This window comes from Excalfactoria chinensis, chromosome 20 (assembly GCF_039878825.1).
Source record: "Excalfactoria chinensis isolate bCotChi1 chromosome 20, bCotChi1.hap2, whole genome shotgun sequence".
Lineage (NCBI taxonomy): Eukaryota > Metazoa > Chordata > Aves > Galliformes > Phasianidae > Excalfactoria > Excalfactoria chinensis.
The window spans coordinates 4,111,479-4,129,449 of NC_092844.1; the positions used below are offsets into that span (position 1 = coordinate 4,111,479).

The 17,971-nt window shown below is 46.6% G+C and overlaps 1 protein-coding gene across 1 annotated transcript in view; it reads left to right on the forward strand.

Annotated features, from left to right (window-relative positions):
• Positions 1 to 11,282, forward strand: part of TTLL10 (tubulin tyrosine ligase like 10) — a 29,624-nt gene extending 18,342 nt beyond the window's left edge. Inside the window, 12 exon segments of the mRNA XM_072354600.1 lie at positions 1,681 to 1,787; positions 1,946 to 2,126; positions 2,898 to 3,016; positions 3,532 to 3,652; positions 3,834 to 3,919; positions 4,184 to 4,355; positions 5,190 to 5,361; positions 6,532 to 6,672; positions 7,074 to 7,190; positions 10,654 to 10,747; positions 10,985 to 11,203; positions 11,206 to 11,282. Of these exon segments, the coding sequence (XP_072210701.1) occupies positions 1,681 to 1,787; positions 1,946 to 2,126; positions 2,898 to 3,016; positions 3,532 to 3,652; positions 3,834 to 3,919; positions 4,184 to 4,355; positions 5,190 to 5,361; positions 6,532 to 6,672; positions 7,074 to 7,190; positions 10,654 to 10,747; positions 10,985 to 11,203; positions 11,206 to 11,282 (1,606 nt within the window).
• Positions 11,283 to 17,971: the final 6,689 nt, after the last annotated feature.

Consider the following 17,971-nt stretch of genomic DNA (forward strand, 5'->3'; position numbering starts at 1 on the left):
TGCCAGAGGGAATGCAGGAAGGTGGAAGAGACAGCCAGGACAGAACCCTGCCCTGCTCTGCAGGAGCTCCATTGTGTGCAAGAGCAGGAAAATACAGAGAACGTTCCCGAAGGTCACAGTGACACCAGGACGAGTGCCAGTGTATTCAGGCTGCTTGGAGAGAGGCTGACGCTGAGCCAAACCTCACCTGCCAGCCTCTTTCTTCACCCCTTTTCTTACTGGGGCAAAGGGAGGCGTCCATACATGGAAACACTTTTCTTTTGCCCCTCTTTTGCTTTTGGTGGCATTGCAGGTGCTGCTGTTCCACGGGAGCCCAGGAGCAGAGCTGTTGTGTCTGCATTCACCGAGATGACTCCTGCTGAAACGGATCTGCCAAAGTCACAAAATCAGGTCATTCCATCTTAAAACTGGCAACTGCGTTTGGCCAGGACTTGGAGGAGGAGCCAAACCCATGGGGCTGTTGCTTTTCTTTACTTAACCAAGCATTCCCAGACTCCTTGAACCATGCAGAGGGGTTTGGGATGATGTGGGACTGCAGGGCTACGCTCCTCCTGCCTTTCTCTCCTCTTCCTTCCCTTCTCATCCATCCCATCAATCCCCACTTACTGGTGGCTGCAGCTCAGTGACAGAGTACAACTTCCACAGGGAATCAGTGACCAATTCTTGGCAATCCTTGGGGAGAAATGTCCACATTTTGCCTCCGGGATGCTCCTTAGAAGTTTGCAGAAGGATTTGCCCCCCCCCCCGTTCATTACAGAAGCAAAAAGCCTTAAGAGGACTTAGAGCACTGATTTCACCCTGCTGGCAGCTTTGATCATTTGACTTAAGTCCTGACAAATTAAACAGCACGTGGCACACTCCAGTATTTGTAGAACCCCCAGGCATTCCAGCAGCAGAACCCCTCCCCAGGCAGCTGTTGCTAGGAGCCGGGCTGTGTTTTGTAGGCTGCAGGATGGCAGAGCAACGTAGGTGCCTGAGTCGCTCATGGGGCCCCAGCACCCCTCCATCAACGCTAACAGGCCACCTGCACTCCACTCCACAACCTGCTCCATCCCAGGGCGCTTTTGTGCTTCCCAAGCTGCTCACGACCTGTCCAGAAGTCAAATGTACGTCCTCCAAGCTGAAGAAAGGACAGGGAGCAATTAAAGCTCTCTTAAAATATTTAGAAACGGCTGAGAGCAGGTTAGCATTTCCATTCACTCTGTTAGCACGGGGTGTGGGTTTGGCCCTCTGTAGGAAGGCAGCAAGGTGAGGCTGTGCAGAATGGCTCCCTGATCTCCATGCAGCCCTTTGGACACTCGTCCTTGTGTCAAACAGTTGCCAGCCCTGTATCCAACACCTTTCCTGGGTTATGGCTTCTGTCTCCATAAGGAACAGCTCATTTTCTGTTTTCACATCAATTGCAAAGACCAAGAAAACAGGTTTTTAAGCTTCAAAGCTTCCTATCATTTATCCCAAGGCTGAACAGAGTCCCAGAGCTGCAGGTTGCACCCACAGCCTAAGCCTGCAGCTCAGGGCCACCCAAAAGCTGTAGGCAAAAGCTGGAGACAGCGCAATCCCAGCTAAACACCAATAGCGAAATAAGGGGAAAAAAAATCTGCCAGGGGTGAGGAAATGGATCAAAAGACAAGGACCCCTCACACACTTCCCAAGCGCTGACCAGGATCTTTCCTCTTGCAGTCCAAGCTCTCCAGTGGCCTCTGTGCCATCCAAGAGGAAGAAGAAGACCAGAGCTAAAGGACGGGGCCATCAACAACAGCAGGCACGGTCCTTACCAGCTGACAGAGGTAAATCTTGTGCCCTCAGTTTTCACCCTTAGCCATGCCAGGTCTTACAGCCAAGGTCTGAGTTGATACGGAGATCAACAGGGTTACGTTTTCTACACCTGGCCACCAACTTACAGTGTTCTTGCAGGCAGACTGCACACAACTTAGACCTTTTTCAGGTAAACCCCGTGGATGTATTTTTCCTACCTCTGCAGCGGAGCTTGACAAAGCCAGACCTTGTGAGAACAGAACGTGTGGAAAGGCAAACCTTCCAGAAAAGCAGCCAGAAGAACTGATACGAGAAGTGCCAATGGCATCAGGACCATACTTTTATATCAGTGGATCTAACGGAGAAGGACTGTAAGTAGATTCTCAGCAATGTATGACAGCACATTAAACTGCACTACAACAGCCACTGGCATGGAATCTTTTCCCTTTGACTTTACGTGTGGTCAGAATGAAACATTCAAACAATAGCTTAAGAACAATTCAAATGGCAAGTGCTTAATGGAAGACCAACTATAGTAACGTAGCTGTTAAGCAAGAAACTAAACACTTATTTAATGAGAGTTCTCTAGGTTTCACATAGCAAATCTGCCAGCATCATCCCAAGCTCTAGGCACCACTGCAGTTAATCAACCTTTCATTGCCATAAATGCATTAAAAGCGAAAAATAAGAAGACTTTTATGCCCAAGAAAAATAGTCAGATCAGAAATTCCATCATTTACTTCCCGAGTTCTACAAATGGCTTTTCCTATTGCTATCTGTCATCTCTTCCTGCACTCCTAAGCAGAGAGGCTCCTTACTGACTCCGGACCATAATGCACAACATTCCTATTCCACGGGTACCACTTCCATCCTAATTGAAACAACCCCGCTGAAACGGTACAGGTTCTCATTAATGCTGCAGAATTACAACATCCTGAACATCGTCAGTCATGAGTTCAGAGCAGCAGGTCCACTTGCAGCCACTCTAATTAATGTTTCCCACCTTATTCCCCCACCCAGGGGTTCTTGGGGGTGTTAAGTCAAACTCCCAGGGAAACCGATAGGAGTCGAGGGGATGTGAGCTAATTCAGTCTTCATTGCTGGAAAGGAGGCTATTTTGCTATTTTGTTTTCTACACGCAGTGTGAGCATCTATTGCCAGAGCAAAGGCTGGCAGCGTATCTATGACAACAGAAGACAGGATTACGCACTGAAATGGTGTGAGATCAAGTGCCGAGAGACCTATTACCATTTCAAAGAAGGTAGAGGTGCCATTGGGCCTCGAGTGGGAGAGGGCAGTGGGGAAAAGGAGAGAATGCTGGACTTGTGGCTCTCGGGGCAGAGGTCACCTGCGGGGTAGGAGAAGCAGGTAACTTCAACTTCTTGGCAGACCTCAGTGGGGATATTGGAGCTGGATTGCCATGGTGATTAAAGAAAGGGTTTTAGACAAGAGAATGGCTTGGGGAGAAAAGATACCATTGAAATGAACTGCACACAAAGCATCATAATCACTTCTGAAATGCAGCCCTCCCTCTGTGGGTTGGAGCTCGCAGGCGGCAATAGGACCGACACTGTTCTGCTGCACAGCAGCAGCTGGCACCTCACCAGCCTGGGCAAGACTTTGCATACATATAGAGGGTGCCCCACATACACAAGCACCCCCTGCTACTGCCTTCAAGTGAATTGGTGAGAGTCAGCAGCGCCCAGATCAGCATCATATCCTCCAGGTTCTGCTGCATGGGACAACGAGGGCAAGCTCTCTTTTCCCATCGTACAGGCGAACAGCTGCTCTACCAGATTCCCAACAACAGAGTCCTCACCAGCAAGACTGGGCTTTTATCCTGCCTGCGAGAGCAAGAGCGAGTGATGAGCAAGATCAGCAGGAGCTCTTATCCCAAGTAAGAACTCTCACCTCATTGCACCTTGAGCAGAAACACGCGCCGAGCAAAAGTGAGAGCGCGTAAAAAAAGAGGGCACAAAATATAGGGGGATTTGTTTCTTATTGCCTAGAAAAATCATTTCCCCAGAGGAATGAATGTGTCAGACAGGGTTTTCAGCTTGTATTTGACTCTCACGTAGGTTACTGAAGATGGAAGAATTCTTTCCAGAATCTTTTCGCTTGGACTTAAAAGAAGAGAGAAATGCCTTTTTTGAGCATTGTAAAGGTGAGCGGGCCTCATCAAGGTAGCAACCACCTCAAACAACTCTATATCCCTCTAAGCTCATAAATATCATAGGATCACTAAGGTTGGAAAAGACCTAAAAGATCATCCAGCCCAACCATTCACCTATAATAGCTCCCAATATACACAGTGATACTCCTTGATACGAGATGTGGCTATCGATGATGTACATACAAAGCCCACTAACTTGGCACACCAGCGTTTCACACCCCACACGTCGCTGTAACAGACTCATTCTCTTTGCAGAAGAAGAGATTTGGATCTGCAAACCAAGTTTCTCTAACCAAGGGAGAGGAATTTTCCTGCTGAAAAATCCCAGCGCTGTCACCACCCTGCAAGCCAAGCTCTGCAGCTCTGAGGGAGACCTACCCAGTAAGAGGGTGCCCTGCAAGGCTCCCCAGGCAAGAATAGTGCAAAGGTAGACCTTGAAGCCAGGCAAATGTATGAGTAGCGTGCTTAATTAAGCCATTAAGCCTCAGTGTATTATATTGTTCCATAGGTACTTAATGTGTTTACACCACATCATCAACCTGTAAGGTTTTGTTTAGTGGGAGATGCCATTTCTCTGGTTAGTCTGTCCTGTACCCACACTTCAGCCACTTCAGGGTGGATCTTTGCCATCAGATTTGTTTACCTTTGTCTGGCAGTTTAAGCGTGACTTCAAAAGGCCAGGTGCTACTGATCCGTGCATGACAAAAGCCTTGTGCAAAGTTATTTAAACTAGGCACTATCCCACCTTCTCAGACAATGCAGGCATTTTACAAACTGTGCAGCTGTTCAATCTATTCCGCACAATTTAATGATACCTCTCAAATACCTTCTGAAATATGCTATGGAAGCCTCAATCGGTGGCTTGCAGTCATTAAAACACTGGGTTTGGATTGTTTGCTTGGGTGTCCCTTGCAGGAATGAAAGAACCATCCAGGTTCTTCTTGGTAGAGCATGACATCACTGTGGCCATAAAAGCAGTGGTGCCACAAAGGGCTCTTTGAGTTCTGACATAAACTACGTATATTCCCCAGTAAATATTAGTAAATCTTTAATTACCTTCCACTCCAGAGGCTCAGCACCGTTTCTCTGCCTCTAGCCCATCTTCTGGCCTCTCCCCTGGGTTCCGTCTGCACCTGAAAGAAGGACAAACAGCTTTGTTCTATGGTGCAAAACCAACTGGCTGCATGCAGGGTTTTGTGTGAGCTTTGAGTCGCCGTGTGTGACAGCTGCCTGTTGGTGACGTGTCTTGATACCCTCACAGGTACATTGACCAACCTCTGCTCCTGGAAGGGAAGAAGTTTGACGTCCGGTCCTACCTCCTCATTGCCTGCACAGCACCCTATGTGTTATTTTTTGCCCAGGGCTATGTCCGGCTGACCTGTAGCAATTATGATGCCACATCTGATGATCTGACTGTTCATCTCACCAACCAGGTAAACGCAGAGCACCTAGGCTGAAGATATCCCTCGTGTAGTCAGAATCCATGCAGCCAGGAAACGGAGATGGGCTTATGGTCGGGCATGGCACCAAGGCTGAGCAGAAGCAATACTGCAGGAGGGGGTTCATTCTCTGCAATGGACCAGTTCTCTCCCTATGCTGTTTCTGTCCCTGGACCGTTTTTCCTCCAATATTCTCTCATAGATTATGAGTCTTTTAGGAGAAACCCCTGACTGTGGCCTACCTAGAACAAACGACCCTTAGTCTTGGCTAAAGATTTGGATGTTCCTGTTGTGCTAAATGTGATAATCACAAAGATTTAAGGCGCAGATGCATTCCTCAAGAGCCATCAATCTTAAATCTCTGCCTTGACTTCCCTTCCTTCTCAAATGAGGTCTATGCAACAAAACCGTTCTGGCTTATATTCCCATCCTACTTCTGAAGAAGCCTTTCTTTTTTACATCTACCTGAGTTTTTTTCCCCTTCCTGTGAGGCTCTGCGGCAGTTGGGATCAGACAGGAAAAATGGCTTGCTCTTACAGCCCCTCTCCCAGTATAACGCTGTGTCTGGGAACTGGCAAAATACATCTAAGGGCAAGATATGCTTCAAACAAACCCACTTCATTTCTTGTCGGAGTTTTATGGTTCCTGTACAAGTGCAGTTCAGCACAGCAGATTACAGCTGCTTCCTGCAATATACGCTTTTATCACTATGCTGCTTGTTTTCCTGGAATCGTTTGTTTGCTCAGGTAGAGAGCTATCCACATGGGAATTCAGGTGCTCGGGTAGGATCCCAAGGCACAAGCAATATTAAACAAAGGACAGGTGTTTATCAGCAGCACACGAATTATCTGGGAGGAGGGAAACAAAATCTACAGGAGCAGTTGGTAAGAGGCCAGGCTTCAAGTGTCACAGTTGATTCTGCCCCCTGTTCCCTTCCTACCCCAGCAGTGATAAGTTCCAGCTGACCTAGGGGTTAATGAGACAGAAGAACGGGCACCTGCTCAGGGTTAGGTTTGCTGCTGCTTCCCTCCATGTCAATAACGTGATCCTGGCTCTCCACCCCAGGAACATGGCAGGGTAGAGGGATGTCTGCCATGCATGTTTCCTGTTGCACCTTACTGCCAGAAACATAGTCCTACCCTCACTCTGTTCCCCACCTTGCAGTACATGCAGAAGAAGAACTCCCTCTACAGCCAGCTGAAGGATGAGACAGTTTGGAAGATGGAGCACTTCAACAGCTACATTAATGAGAAGTTTGGGAAAAGCAATGGCCTCCCACGGGACTGGGTTTTCACTGTGTTTACTGTGAGTACAAGCAACCCCGTGGTGTGCTAGTCTGCCTAGCCTAATTAGGGTGATGGGAATAGGGACAAAAGCCTCCAGTTCAAGGGAGTCCCCAAGGAAACATATGTACCAAATGAGAAGGCATCGACAGTCCCATGATAACGATTTGCCTGCAGGCGATAAGTAGAAGTCAAGACAGAGTTTAATTTCAATGGTTAATAAAATGGGCAAACTGCTGATAAAGGGAGGGGGCTTCCTTCTACTCAAAGTGGACAGACACACAGCTTCCAAAGCACAGCCTCTGTCCAAGTCTAGAGGGGATGAAAAAGCATCCCTAAGCCAAGAGGAGACCGATGGCTTGAAGTGACTCCCGTGCCCTTGGCATTGGCAATGATTAGTTATCCCTGATCCCTATCTTTCAGAAAAGGATGCAGCAGATCATGTTGCAGTGCTTCCTGGCAGCCAAGCACAAACTGGATCGTAAACTGGGCTACTTTGATCTCATTGGCTGTGACTTTTTGATTGATGAAAACTTTAAGGTATGAATAACGTATTGCCAAATACTAAGTACGATATTGGCCAGATGTGTAATGCCAGCAATGTAGGATGGTTGACACAGAACTCTGGCACTAGGAATTAAACAGGGCGTTCACTCAGCCAGCCGTGAAGGGCAGGATTCATTTCTTTCTCCAGTTCCATTGTCCCAGCATCCAGATGTGGCACCTATGCAGCCCGGTATTGCACAAAGAAATGCCGGCATTAACAGCTCAAGAGGGGAAGAAAAGTATTTACTGCAGCAGAAACTGCTCTGTGCAGAATTGCCACAGGAAAGTGGAGTAGTGAAAAATACAGGAATCTTAATATCTCCTCAGTTCCTAGCGAAAGGAAGGGAATTTTAGTGCCATTCAGTATTATTCGCTCTAGAAACCAAACATGACAGATAATCAGCCAGCATAAATCAGTTTGCAACACCTCTAAATGCCACACGAAGAATACTGATTTACACGAGATGAGAATCCAAGAATGAATTTGCCATCACCACCCCGCAGAATCAGTTATCGATTCAGATGTCAGCATCAGCACCTCCCCATTCACTGTGGGTTTACCATTTAGCAATAGGTGAGCCTGTCGAGTCTATGAAACCTGCTAGAATTACAGCTCACACTCATGAAGAGTGAGTGAAATGCGGAGAAGGAAAGCCAGAAGAAAGAGAGATGTTAAGTACAGGGATTGGGCTGCTTTCAGAGCAGGCGGTCCTTCAAAACCACCTGGTCTAAGCATAACAGAAAGCCATCTGGCAGATTTTGCTGTTGCTAAAGCAGAAAGGAACTCGAACTTATTCCAGCAAAGTGCAGGGGGAACAGCAAACCCAATGAAAGAATGGAATTAATGTATGCAGCACTGGGCAAGGCACCCAGACAATGGCCTCCTTTGTATGGGGAAGTCAACGGCAAGGGGGAGCAAACGGGAAAGACACAGAAACTGGTGCTTCTCAAATTTCAGAAGCAATTGTCTTTGGCAATGTTGGCATGCAGAGCACTGGCTGTGCAAACTTGAAGTAGAATGGAAGATCCAATATCGCTCTGTTGTGGCAATCCCTACGTGGCCAGTTAAAGACCACGGTGATTAAAGACCATTACGTCACCACGCATCTCACATATAGAGAGAAGAAAAAACAATACAATGCATTTCTTGACAGGTATTCTCTATAAAAGCGATGAGGATTTCAGGACACTTAGTGCTGATGTGGTCAGTTGGGACTGCCATCCTATTTGACAACACGAGTAGAATTTGCTTTGCGTTAACACGGCCTCGTGTTTGGTTCTAGGCCTCATCGTGCTATTCCCTCTGCTTTCTTTTCCTGCTATAGAAATGCCCCCCAGTGTCACTCCTGATCATTTCTGAAGGCCCCGCAGCATCCCCAATCTAGTTCTTGAAGGCGTTTTCCTGCCTCTCAGTTCTTAGGAGCATGGACCATGAAAAGCAGAGCCTGCAGAGACACTAAAGCTTTCAGCAGAGCTTTGTGACTTCATGTGCAGGATGAGAAGGAGAGGAAAGAGAGCAAAAGTGATGGATGTAGTTTTACTGACACTTGTTTTTCCCCACCTTTCTGGTTTCTGGGGCTTTCCTGTGCTGTATTGTAAATGCCAAAGTTAATACACAGCTTAGGACGCAGCCATTTAAGTGCCCAAGGAACCTGCCTTCAGAAAGCATTGCATCAGCTGTGCAAAAGGGCTTTGCAAAGGAATGCTGGGAAGATAGATGCCTAAATTTTTTATCAGCCATAAAGGGATTCAGCTGTCTATCAGCAGAGAGCAGATTTGAACGCAGATAAGCCATTTGCCACTTTGTGACAGGTATATATAAAATAAGATAACCCTTGCTAAAGTAGAGACGGTCCCTTTGATGGGGACGACGCAGCTTTCCCCTCACCCCAGCACTATTAGTGATACCACATGACTGCAGGTCACCATCATGGAAAATCTGACAAAAACCAGAGAAAACAGAACCCATTGGCTACATACCAGATGCAGGGAGGAGGTTCAGGTGCTCAAGTTCTACATGAAATCCCCATGAGTGACACGATATGCTGGATCTCGGCTTTATTCTCACTGTCCTTCCTGAAACAGAACAAAAGAGGTTTAAGTGCATTTTAAACAACTGTGACACGCTCTGGTACGGTAATAGGGAGTGTAGGAGACAGACAGTATAATAGATGTGAACGCCTCCTCCTGTTTGTTTTGAAGGAGAAGAAACCAAAACCTAGTCAAGACAATTACAAAGGTTCATTGAGTTTGTCTGTCAGCAGAAAACCTTATGAACTTTTAATAGGAAAGAGGAAATTTGCTCAGAAATAAAAGAGAGTTTGCCAAGAAAAATAAACGTAACGTCGGTGCCCTCTGTTGGCATTTGCAGAGCAGGTTATTTCTCAGCAGCTGTCCCAGTTCCTCTCTGGAAAGAAAGAAAGAAACCACAGACCTTTCAGCAGCCTCACTTAGCAGCCTTCTCTGAAATACCGCACTGAAACAAATGCGCATATTATTGTTGCATTTTATTCTCAGCAAAACGAAGTGCAAAAGTGAAAGCTATCGTGGTGCCAAAGCTTGCCACCCACATCTCACAAGTCACTTGCAGGCAAACTCACTGCTGCTTCAGGAAAGGAACGACAACATAAGCACGACTGCAGCATATATGGTTTTAGACATCAATTAAAAGAGAGTAAAATTCACTTGGGGCTCTTGAATGATTAAACATCCTTCCTGATAAAAAACAGACCTCAAATAGTTCCTATACGTCCTCTATGGTTCCTATACGTCCTCTATGCAAGATGCAGGACCATATGGTAAAGGCAGGAAGCAAACAGATGAGTTTCTTTCATGGCAGGAAAAAGAAATAGTAAACAGAATCCCATTGAATTCAACTGTTTGCTTTCACTTAGACTTGCAACTAGAAGTGCCACAGCTCAGCACTGCAGACTCCAGCGTATCAAAGAGAAGTAGAGTCGAAGTTGGTATAGATGTGCTCTATGGCTTCTACCTAAAACCAAAGCTTATCCAGGAAATCAAGGCCAGGGGTTAATTGAGAGCTTGGTGCTGTGTTTGCTTGGTCTTGACCCCCATGTCCACCCCAAAGCAAGGACATGATTATTAGATTCCTTGTAACTTCCTTCCATGGTACTCAAAAAACTTGAAACCACTACAGAAATTGCTATGTTAAGAGACAAAACAATGCCTTTGCACACCCACAGAGCAGCAGCTTAACCTCAAGAACATCAGCTAGAAACATAAAATAATATGTAGAGTCATTCTAAGGTAATGAAACGCAATGGTTCCTCCAGTCCTTGTGAAAATGCTGCCTTACCTGCACTCTGTGCTCAAGGATCATGGTGGGATTTATGAGTACTTCTGCACTTTCAGATGCTCATTAAGTCAGTAAAAAGGCATCGCTGCAGCTCTGAGGAGATCCCATCCTGATTTCCTGGTTGCCATTCACCTTTCCTAGGTCTGGCTTCTGGAGATGAATGCAAACCCTGCATTGCACACCAACTGCAAAGTCTTGAGAGACATCATCCCCAGCATCATCTACGAGAGTCTCGGTAAGCAAAGAAGTCACAGGGCGGCCGGTAACAAGCAATCACATCACACCATTGGTGGGCAGAGGAAAGGCTGCTGCTGATAGCATTTGTAGCTCCAAAATACCCCTGGAATAAAGAGAGATGTTGCTGCTGAGATTGTAGCTCATACAAAGGGAAGGGAAAATTCTACCCGGTGTAGATGATGAGTTTGGGTGCGTGTTGCCACCAGCCCACTTTGTAACTGCACATCTCTTCCAGATCTGGTTCTCGAGATCTTCACCAAGTGCCTCAAGGGACAGAACGTGATGCCCTTGAAGACACTCTGCCACTTCGTGCTTCTCTACAATGAGGATGCTACAGACCTAGGCCAGAAGCAACCTTGGAAGCTCAACACTAGGTTGTACACAGGAAGGTACCTGAGGCCACAGACAGACAGCACTGCTCACTGCAGGTACAGCCCTACCAGAGCTGCACGCCTGTCCCCAGGAGCTCAGCTGCTCCAGAAGAAAGGGTGCCTCCTTGCTGCATGCAAAGGGCTGTCAGCAAGCTGTCCTAACCATACCACACATGCAACAGTTTGATCACCGCAGATAACCACACTGAGTCACAGCGCAAGAGGGTTTTCACAGCTTCAGAGGGATTAGAAAGAAAATAAAACTTAGGTTTTATGTGCTGTGCGTGTCAGGCTCTTTTTCACCTGGTAGATACAGATGGGTGTCAACCTCAGCTAGAAAACCAGTAGCTTATAATGCTTATCGTTCTGCAGAAAGCAGTGCTTTCATCAGTCAAGGAGAGCTGCTGAAAGACCAAACCCAAGGCTGAATGTGGAACCCCCTCAGCTGGCCCTGCAGCTCCCCATAGCTTGTTGCTGTCTGCACACCCTCCTTCACCAGAGGTGCATTTAACCTCACTTCACTAAGAACCTCTTTCGGTTTTCGTTTGGCTGAGGTGACAGCGACGCGTTTATCACATCAGGCCATCAGCTCTAAAGGAAGCGATGACGCCTTGGGGGACCTAGGAGACAAGAAAGGGGGAAAGAGCTTTGAAACCCACAGGAAATGCTTTCACATCTCGGGTGCTGCCACTTGTAAGCCAAGAAGAATCTAAATGAACAGCAAGTGCAGGGTTGCGTGCGTGCTTCCTTCCCGTGCTCACCCCGACCGACTGCCATTCATGCGATCCCTGCGTTGCTGCTGCTGCAGCAGCAGCTTTGAAGACGGTGCCGGAGGACGCTGAGCCAGCATGGGATGCTGCAGCCTGAGAGCCAGGCATGCTGGTTCTGCAGGAGAAAGCCAGGATGAGGTGGAGCTGTTGAAGACAGGCAGGACCAGGTAGGGAGCAGTTCTTTGAGGGGTGAGAAACACCGACGGCCTTTGCTCAAACAGAAAGGCATTTAGCACTGGCAAAACTGTGACACAGAGGCTGTTTTCTGCTTGCTAAATATGACTCCCCCCCGCCCTGAGAGCTTTTTCTTCCCCTTTTCTAGCCAGAATTTACAGTAACGCTAAATGTCAGATGCTTCTTCTAAACAGAGCCTGCTTACTTCCTCTTAATAGGCCCCATTAGGTGACAGCCTCATCTCCTCCTGCCATGGAGGTAACCCTCCTACTGGGGGCAACCACCTCCTGCTCAGCTTGTGCTCTGTTGGAAGCAGATGGTTTTGGATCCCATTGCAGCCTGCAGGCCTGGCAGGAGGCTCAGAGCCATCAGCAGCCTCAGCCCTTCCCACATCTTGCTTGGCAGATGCCTTGACCCTCCAGTCATGAAGGTTCAGCATCATCCCAAATGAGCCATGGTTTCTCCCCTTTAGCTAACCCCCAAGGTTGTTGTCTGTACCTCCTTACCTGCCACGAACTGAAACAAAATGCATTTCCCCTCCACTTTCTTGTGGTCTTTTCGATCTACGTTGAGCTTCATTTCCTTCCATAATTTCAACAGGAACTGCAGTTATTCTTTCCCTATCTACTAAGGCACACAGAGTGCCCTCATCATCTCTACAAGTTCTTCCCACTCAATGCCAGGGAAAAACTGAAAGTCTAAACGCTATGATGAATTTTAGGCCGTGATATCTGCTTAAAGTAAAAGGATCTTTGGCAGTATCTTCATCATAGCTTCAGCTTTGCTATCCCTTGACGTGCCTGTTTTCTGCATCTGCTGCATATTTTTTCCCCTGGAGTTCACTGAGCTGCACCCAGCCGGTATTCCAGCTTAAAATAGAATACTCTAAAATACACAAAATTCATGCCAGGAATCCAGAAACGTGTCTGCTGACTGAGCATGAGTTATTCTCTCTCTTTCAAAACAACCCATGTAAATGCTTTCCTATGCCTTCCCACCATCTCTTCCATTACAGAAAATGGTCCATTTCAGACGGACAGAGTGAGGGATCCCTCCAACCTAAGGACCCTGCAACTCCCACGCAGACAGAAGGGGTGAGTATGAGCAGGGTCATGCAAGCAAAGATTCACATGGAGTACACCAGGGAAGAAACCAGTTTTTGCTCTATAAATTCACATGCAATAAAGTCCATCACCACAATCAGTGCAGGAATATTTCCTGGGACCACGCTTCATCCCCATTGCTGAGAGAGGGGAAATGATCTATACAAGCCATATATATATATCAACATCCAAATCTCCTGTGGTCTGGACCACAAAATTACCCGCTCTCTCTTCTACCTTATTTATCAGCATTGCTTGACTCTAGATTTCACTATTTTTTTTCCTCTTCTAATTCTTACAGGATATTCCTAGCATGAATTTAGGAAGAAACACTCACTATTTTGTCTCTTATTTCGTTCCCAGGCAGAAGCACTGTGGGGAAGAACACAGGAAGAGCTGCTGAACTTGTTGATCACTCAACCCATCGCTGGCTGGGAAGGAAGGAACATCCTTTCTCTTGGGGAGATTGTTTGGTCCTCCTGGGTTTTCCTGAGGAGTTATCACATGGAGGTAATCATCATCACACCATGACCGTAATACACAAGGGATTTTTCCCTTGGGAGACAAAAGATGGGCTAAATTTGAATCTCAAGCATCCTCTGCCCAAACTACTGTCAAACCAGTGCTTGACCGAAGCCACAATTTGCCCTGTCTTCCCCCCCATCCCACCAGGAGTTAATGCCATTACATTCAACTTCTATTCCACCAGTGGCAGCAAGAGCTGAAAGGATTTCACAGCCACTCGCTTGAGCAGCATGACTTTTTGTTCATTCATTCTGACAAAGATAGCCTTTTTGTCAGAGGCTTTTTTTTCATCCTTTTCCCCTAAGAGATAACATTGTAAGGGTTGCAAATTCGTAGGTGTGTGACGTTCAAGCCCTCTCCACGGGAACTGGAGCTGAGTGGTGTAACCACTGAGGTGTGACAGTCATTACAGTGGGGCTGACGAAAGCAGAAGAGGGAAATGAGACCTGTTCTATCTTTGCCGTGGGTTCACGCCTCTTCAAGCACACGCTCATTTATCTGGAAAGATAAAATAAAATCACAAAGTAGAGTCTACGACACAGTAGAGTCTACGACACAGTAGAGTCTACGACACAGTAGAGTCTACGACACAGTAGAGTCTACGACACAGTAGAGTCTACGACACAGTAGAGTCTACGACACAGTAGAGTCAATCATTTTGAGCTGGAAGGGACCTTTGAAAGCCATGCAGTCCCCACTCCCCTGCAATGGATAGGGATAGCCACTCACAGTCAGCACGGCACATGGTGATGCACCACTATTGCATGGGGAGAGAGGAAGGCAAAGCAGAGAGCTTAGAAGAGGAAGGCAAAGCAGAGAGCTTAGAAGAGACGTAATCCCCTTTTCCTTCAAAAACAAATTGAAATGTTGTGGAGGAAAGACATGACTGGTCTTATTTCAACAGGAGATGTCCGAACGCTGCCTTGTGCTGACCTCCTTGCACTTGCTGATTCTTTCTGTGGATCAGACAAAGAAGGCATTTGTTTATGAGGTAAAGCACAAGAACCATTCGGTGTCTTGCATTCACGCTGGCTTGCAAGGTTTCCCAAACATCTCTTTGCTCACAGCTCTAGCCTATATGCACGGCAAAAGGAAAGCTTACTCCTCAGTTCCAGGCCAGGAGCTCAGGATGGAGCTCACATGTTCTGACCCCACCAGCCAAGGCAGACACTTCACTAATTTCAGTGGGGCTTTGGCATATTTTCTAGGACAGCAGCTCAAAATTCTCTATTTTTCTTTTTTTTTTCCAGCTTATTTTGAATAGGAAAGAGCGTCTGCTCCAGAGATTGAAGAGGAAGTGCCAGCTTCTATTTATATTATGTTCTATAATTTTAGCTGGCCTCTTATCACAGCCGCTTTGCTTTCCCAAGGAGAGGGAGTGCAGCTCCCTACCAGCAAGCTAAGCATCAACCAGAAGGCATCAAGAGAAGGTGATAAGAACAGGAGGTGACAGGAGAAGGAGAGTTAGGAAAGGTACAGCAGTGAGCAGGCACAGGGTACAAAGGAGATGCATCCAGGAGAGCTGCCATCAGCACTGCAGTGCCTCCTGATGGCTTTGGTACCCATCTGTGGATCCTAAATGTGATGTGGGAAAGAAAAGACAAATTAAGAGACATCCAGCTGTATGAACTGAGCTGTATAACATCGCATCCCGTTCTACGTCATTCTTGGTTATTCTCACCCATTGACTTTTATACTCATTCCCCACCACGCCAGGGTCTCGTTCCTCTTGCTGGGATGCACCTGAGGGAGGTTGTGACTGCTATCAGCTACACCTTTGAGATTTCTGGTAAGCCTGTTGGACAGCTTCTGTATGGGCTGCAACAGTCATAGAATTCACTCACCAGGTTCAAATGCCATCCTTCTTCAGAGCCAGGCCATGTTGTGTCTTTGCATAGGGCCCATGTTGGAGTCCCGGCTCATTTGCTGTCAGAATTCAGCCGACTTTGACAAATGGATTCAGCACCTCCAGAGCCAAATCAAGATGGCAAATGCTGACTATTCAACCAGCCCCACCAATAATATCTCTTTCCTGGTAAGTCGGTGGGGAATAGATGTAAAGAGAAGGGGCCGAAAACAGGAAACAGTGGCAGCTTTGGGAATGGATTTTCAGGGATCTTTAGAATAGAGGCTGGAACTGAACAGTAACTTTATTCATGAATGCTGTAGATTCTGTCTAGGCTAAAATAAACTTGCTACGCACAACACTTTTATCACTGAACACTTACTTGAAGTTCATGAGAGGTTTTCAGCACGCTGCTGATTGTTTTCCTCCATTAGATGTAGCTGCTACACTGCTAAAAAAATACATCGTTTTTCCTCTTAGTTGGAGCCAAAAAACACTTTTCAATCCACACTGTCACACGGTCCTATAAATACAGACAAAACACACTGCAACATCCACAAGAGTCACAAGATGGCAGGATTACGCTGCTAGCACAGCGTGGATGTGGCTTGGGGCATCCTCCCCAAAGCTTTCCATCCACATTGTTGTTCCTAAAGCGTAATAATTAATTGGAAAGCCAACTTGCCTTTCTCCCCCTCCCTAGTGCTATCTTTTAACCGTGCAATTGAGCTTTCTCTCTTTGTCTTTAAACATCCACACAGCTGCCCTTCATGTCTAGCATGGCACAGTCTCTAGGGTAGCACTGTACTTTAGCCAAACCTATCTTGTGTTTTGGATAACCTAAGCACTTATACCACCCTGTAATCCTAATAAACATCAGACTTTGTCCTTTTATCTCCCTTTGCTTCATCTTAATAAATAAACAACAAAGGTGCCGTGTGATGAGCAGTGGAAGAAAAGGGAGCTGATGAGACATCTCTTGTGTAACACCATTCTGAAATGGGAAGGCAAACCAATCCAGCACCTGGGAAGGATTCGGTATCTGACCATGGTGCAAATGGCTACTGGCTGCACGGGGGTAACGTATTCTGCTCTGATATTTGGATGGGTTTCACCAGGTTCCAAACCAATGAGGTTTCAATAAGGGCTCACGTGAGAATGGTGCCAAAGAACTCTCTGAAGTTTAGTTCCCCCAAGGAACGTTTTTCAGCATTATGACTGTTGTCCCTGGTGTTATTTTACCTTTGGCGGGCTACAGAAAAGGTAGCGTAAGGTTAATGATGCTGAAAGTCCCTCAGCATTAAACAGACAAAAGGAAATACAAAAGGGTGTTGTTTTTTTTTCCCTAAGAGCCACTTCTGAGAACTCAGTCCAGACACTTGCACTCAACTTCCAAAGAAGCTGGGAGGGGGAGTCCATCATCCCCTTCCTATAACACAGGAAGGACCACGTTTTCTAAGCGCTCTATTAAAGGAAAATGCCTGACCTATTTCTAAAAACAACTAAAACAACACAGCTCATCTTGTGATATCTTATCCAAGCTAAGAAATACAAAGAACAGTCTCTGCGGCTGGCACAGTACCTAAGGTGCTGCAGGCAGCTCCGTATTAGAGGCGCTGTCATGACGTCTCACATCACCCCTTCTCCACAGGACCCCAAGGAAAGGCTGCTGATCCTGTTCCCAGAAGACCTGCTTTTCCTCTCTGTGGATGAGGAGAGAACTACCATCTCCTATGAGGTAATGGGAAACAGTAGAGACGGTCAAATAATACAGGACTAAGATCTGGTGAACGGCTTTGGGTGATGAAAATAAATAGCAAGGAGAAAAAGGAAGAACACACGGAAAAACAGTGTTTTCCTTTTGGTTTTTTGAAGGGAAAACTCCCCTTGACTGGAATCCAGGCAAAGGAGAAATCCACTCTGCAGGGGAGGTTGCAGCTTGAAATTACAGGTAAGCCCAAGAAAGGAGAGAACAACAGACACAGGTTCCCTCCAAACATCAGAAGACACATCTTTACCTGGAGGGTGATGCAGCATAAGTTGCTCAGAGAAACTATCCTTTCAAAAACCCTTTCCAGTAGCAGTTTCTGGAAGGAAAGACTGCTTTTATAAGAAACAAAGAGCTTTCCAATGCCCACGGATTCAGCACTGAATCCTTCTCACCACCGTGACATTTGGATCTACCGCAAGAGATGGTATCTAGTTAACATCAGGTTCCACTTCTGCTTGCAACCAGACAGATGCTCTGTAGGGACCTTCTTGTGTTTCTCACTGCTAAGCTGTAATAGCTCTCTATATTTCCCTGCTCAGTCCAGCAGCCAGCCCAGTCCCAGACCTCCATCTTTTCCATCATGGGGAATCTCAGCCTACATGTGGTTAGAAGCCAAATGAATTTGACAGTCAGATGCTGGCTGTAGGGAGAAGATCTAACCT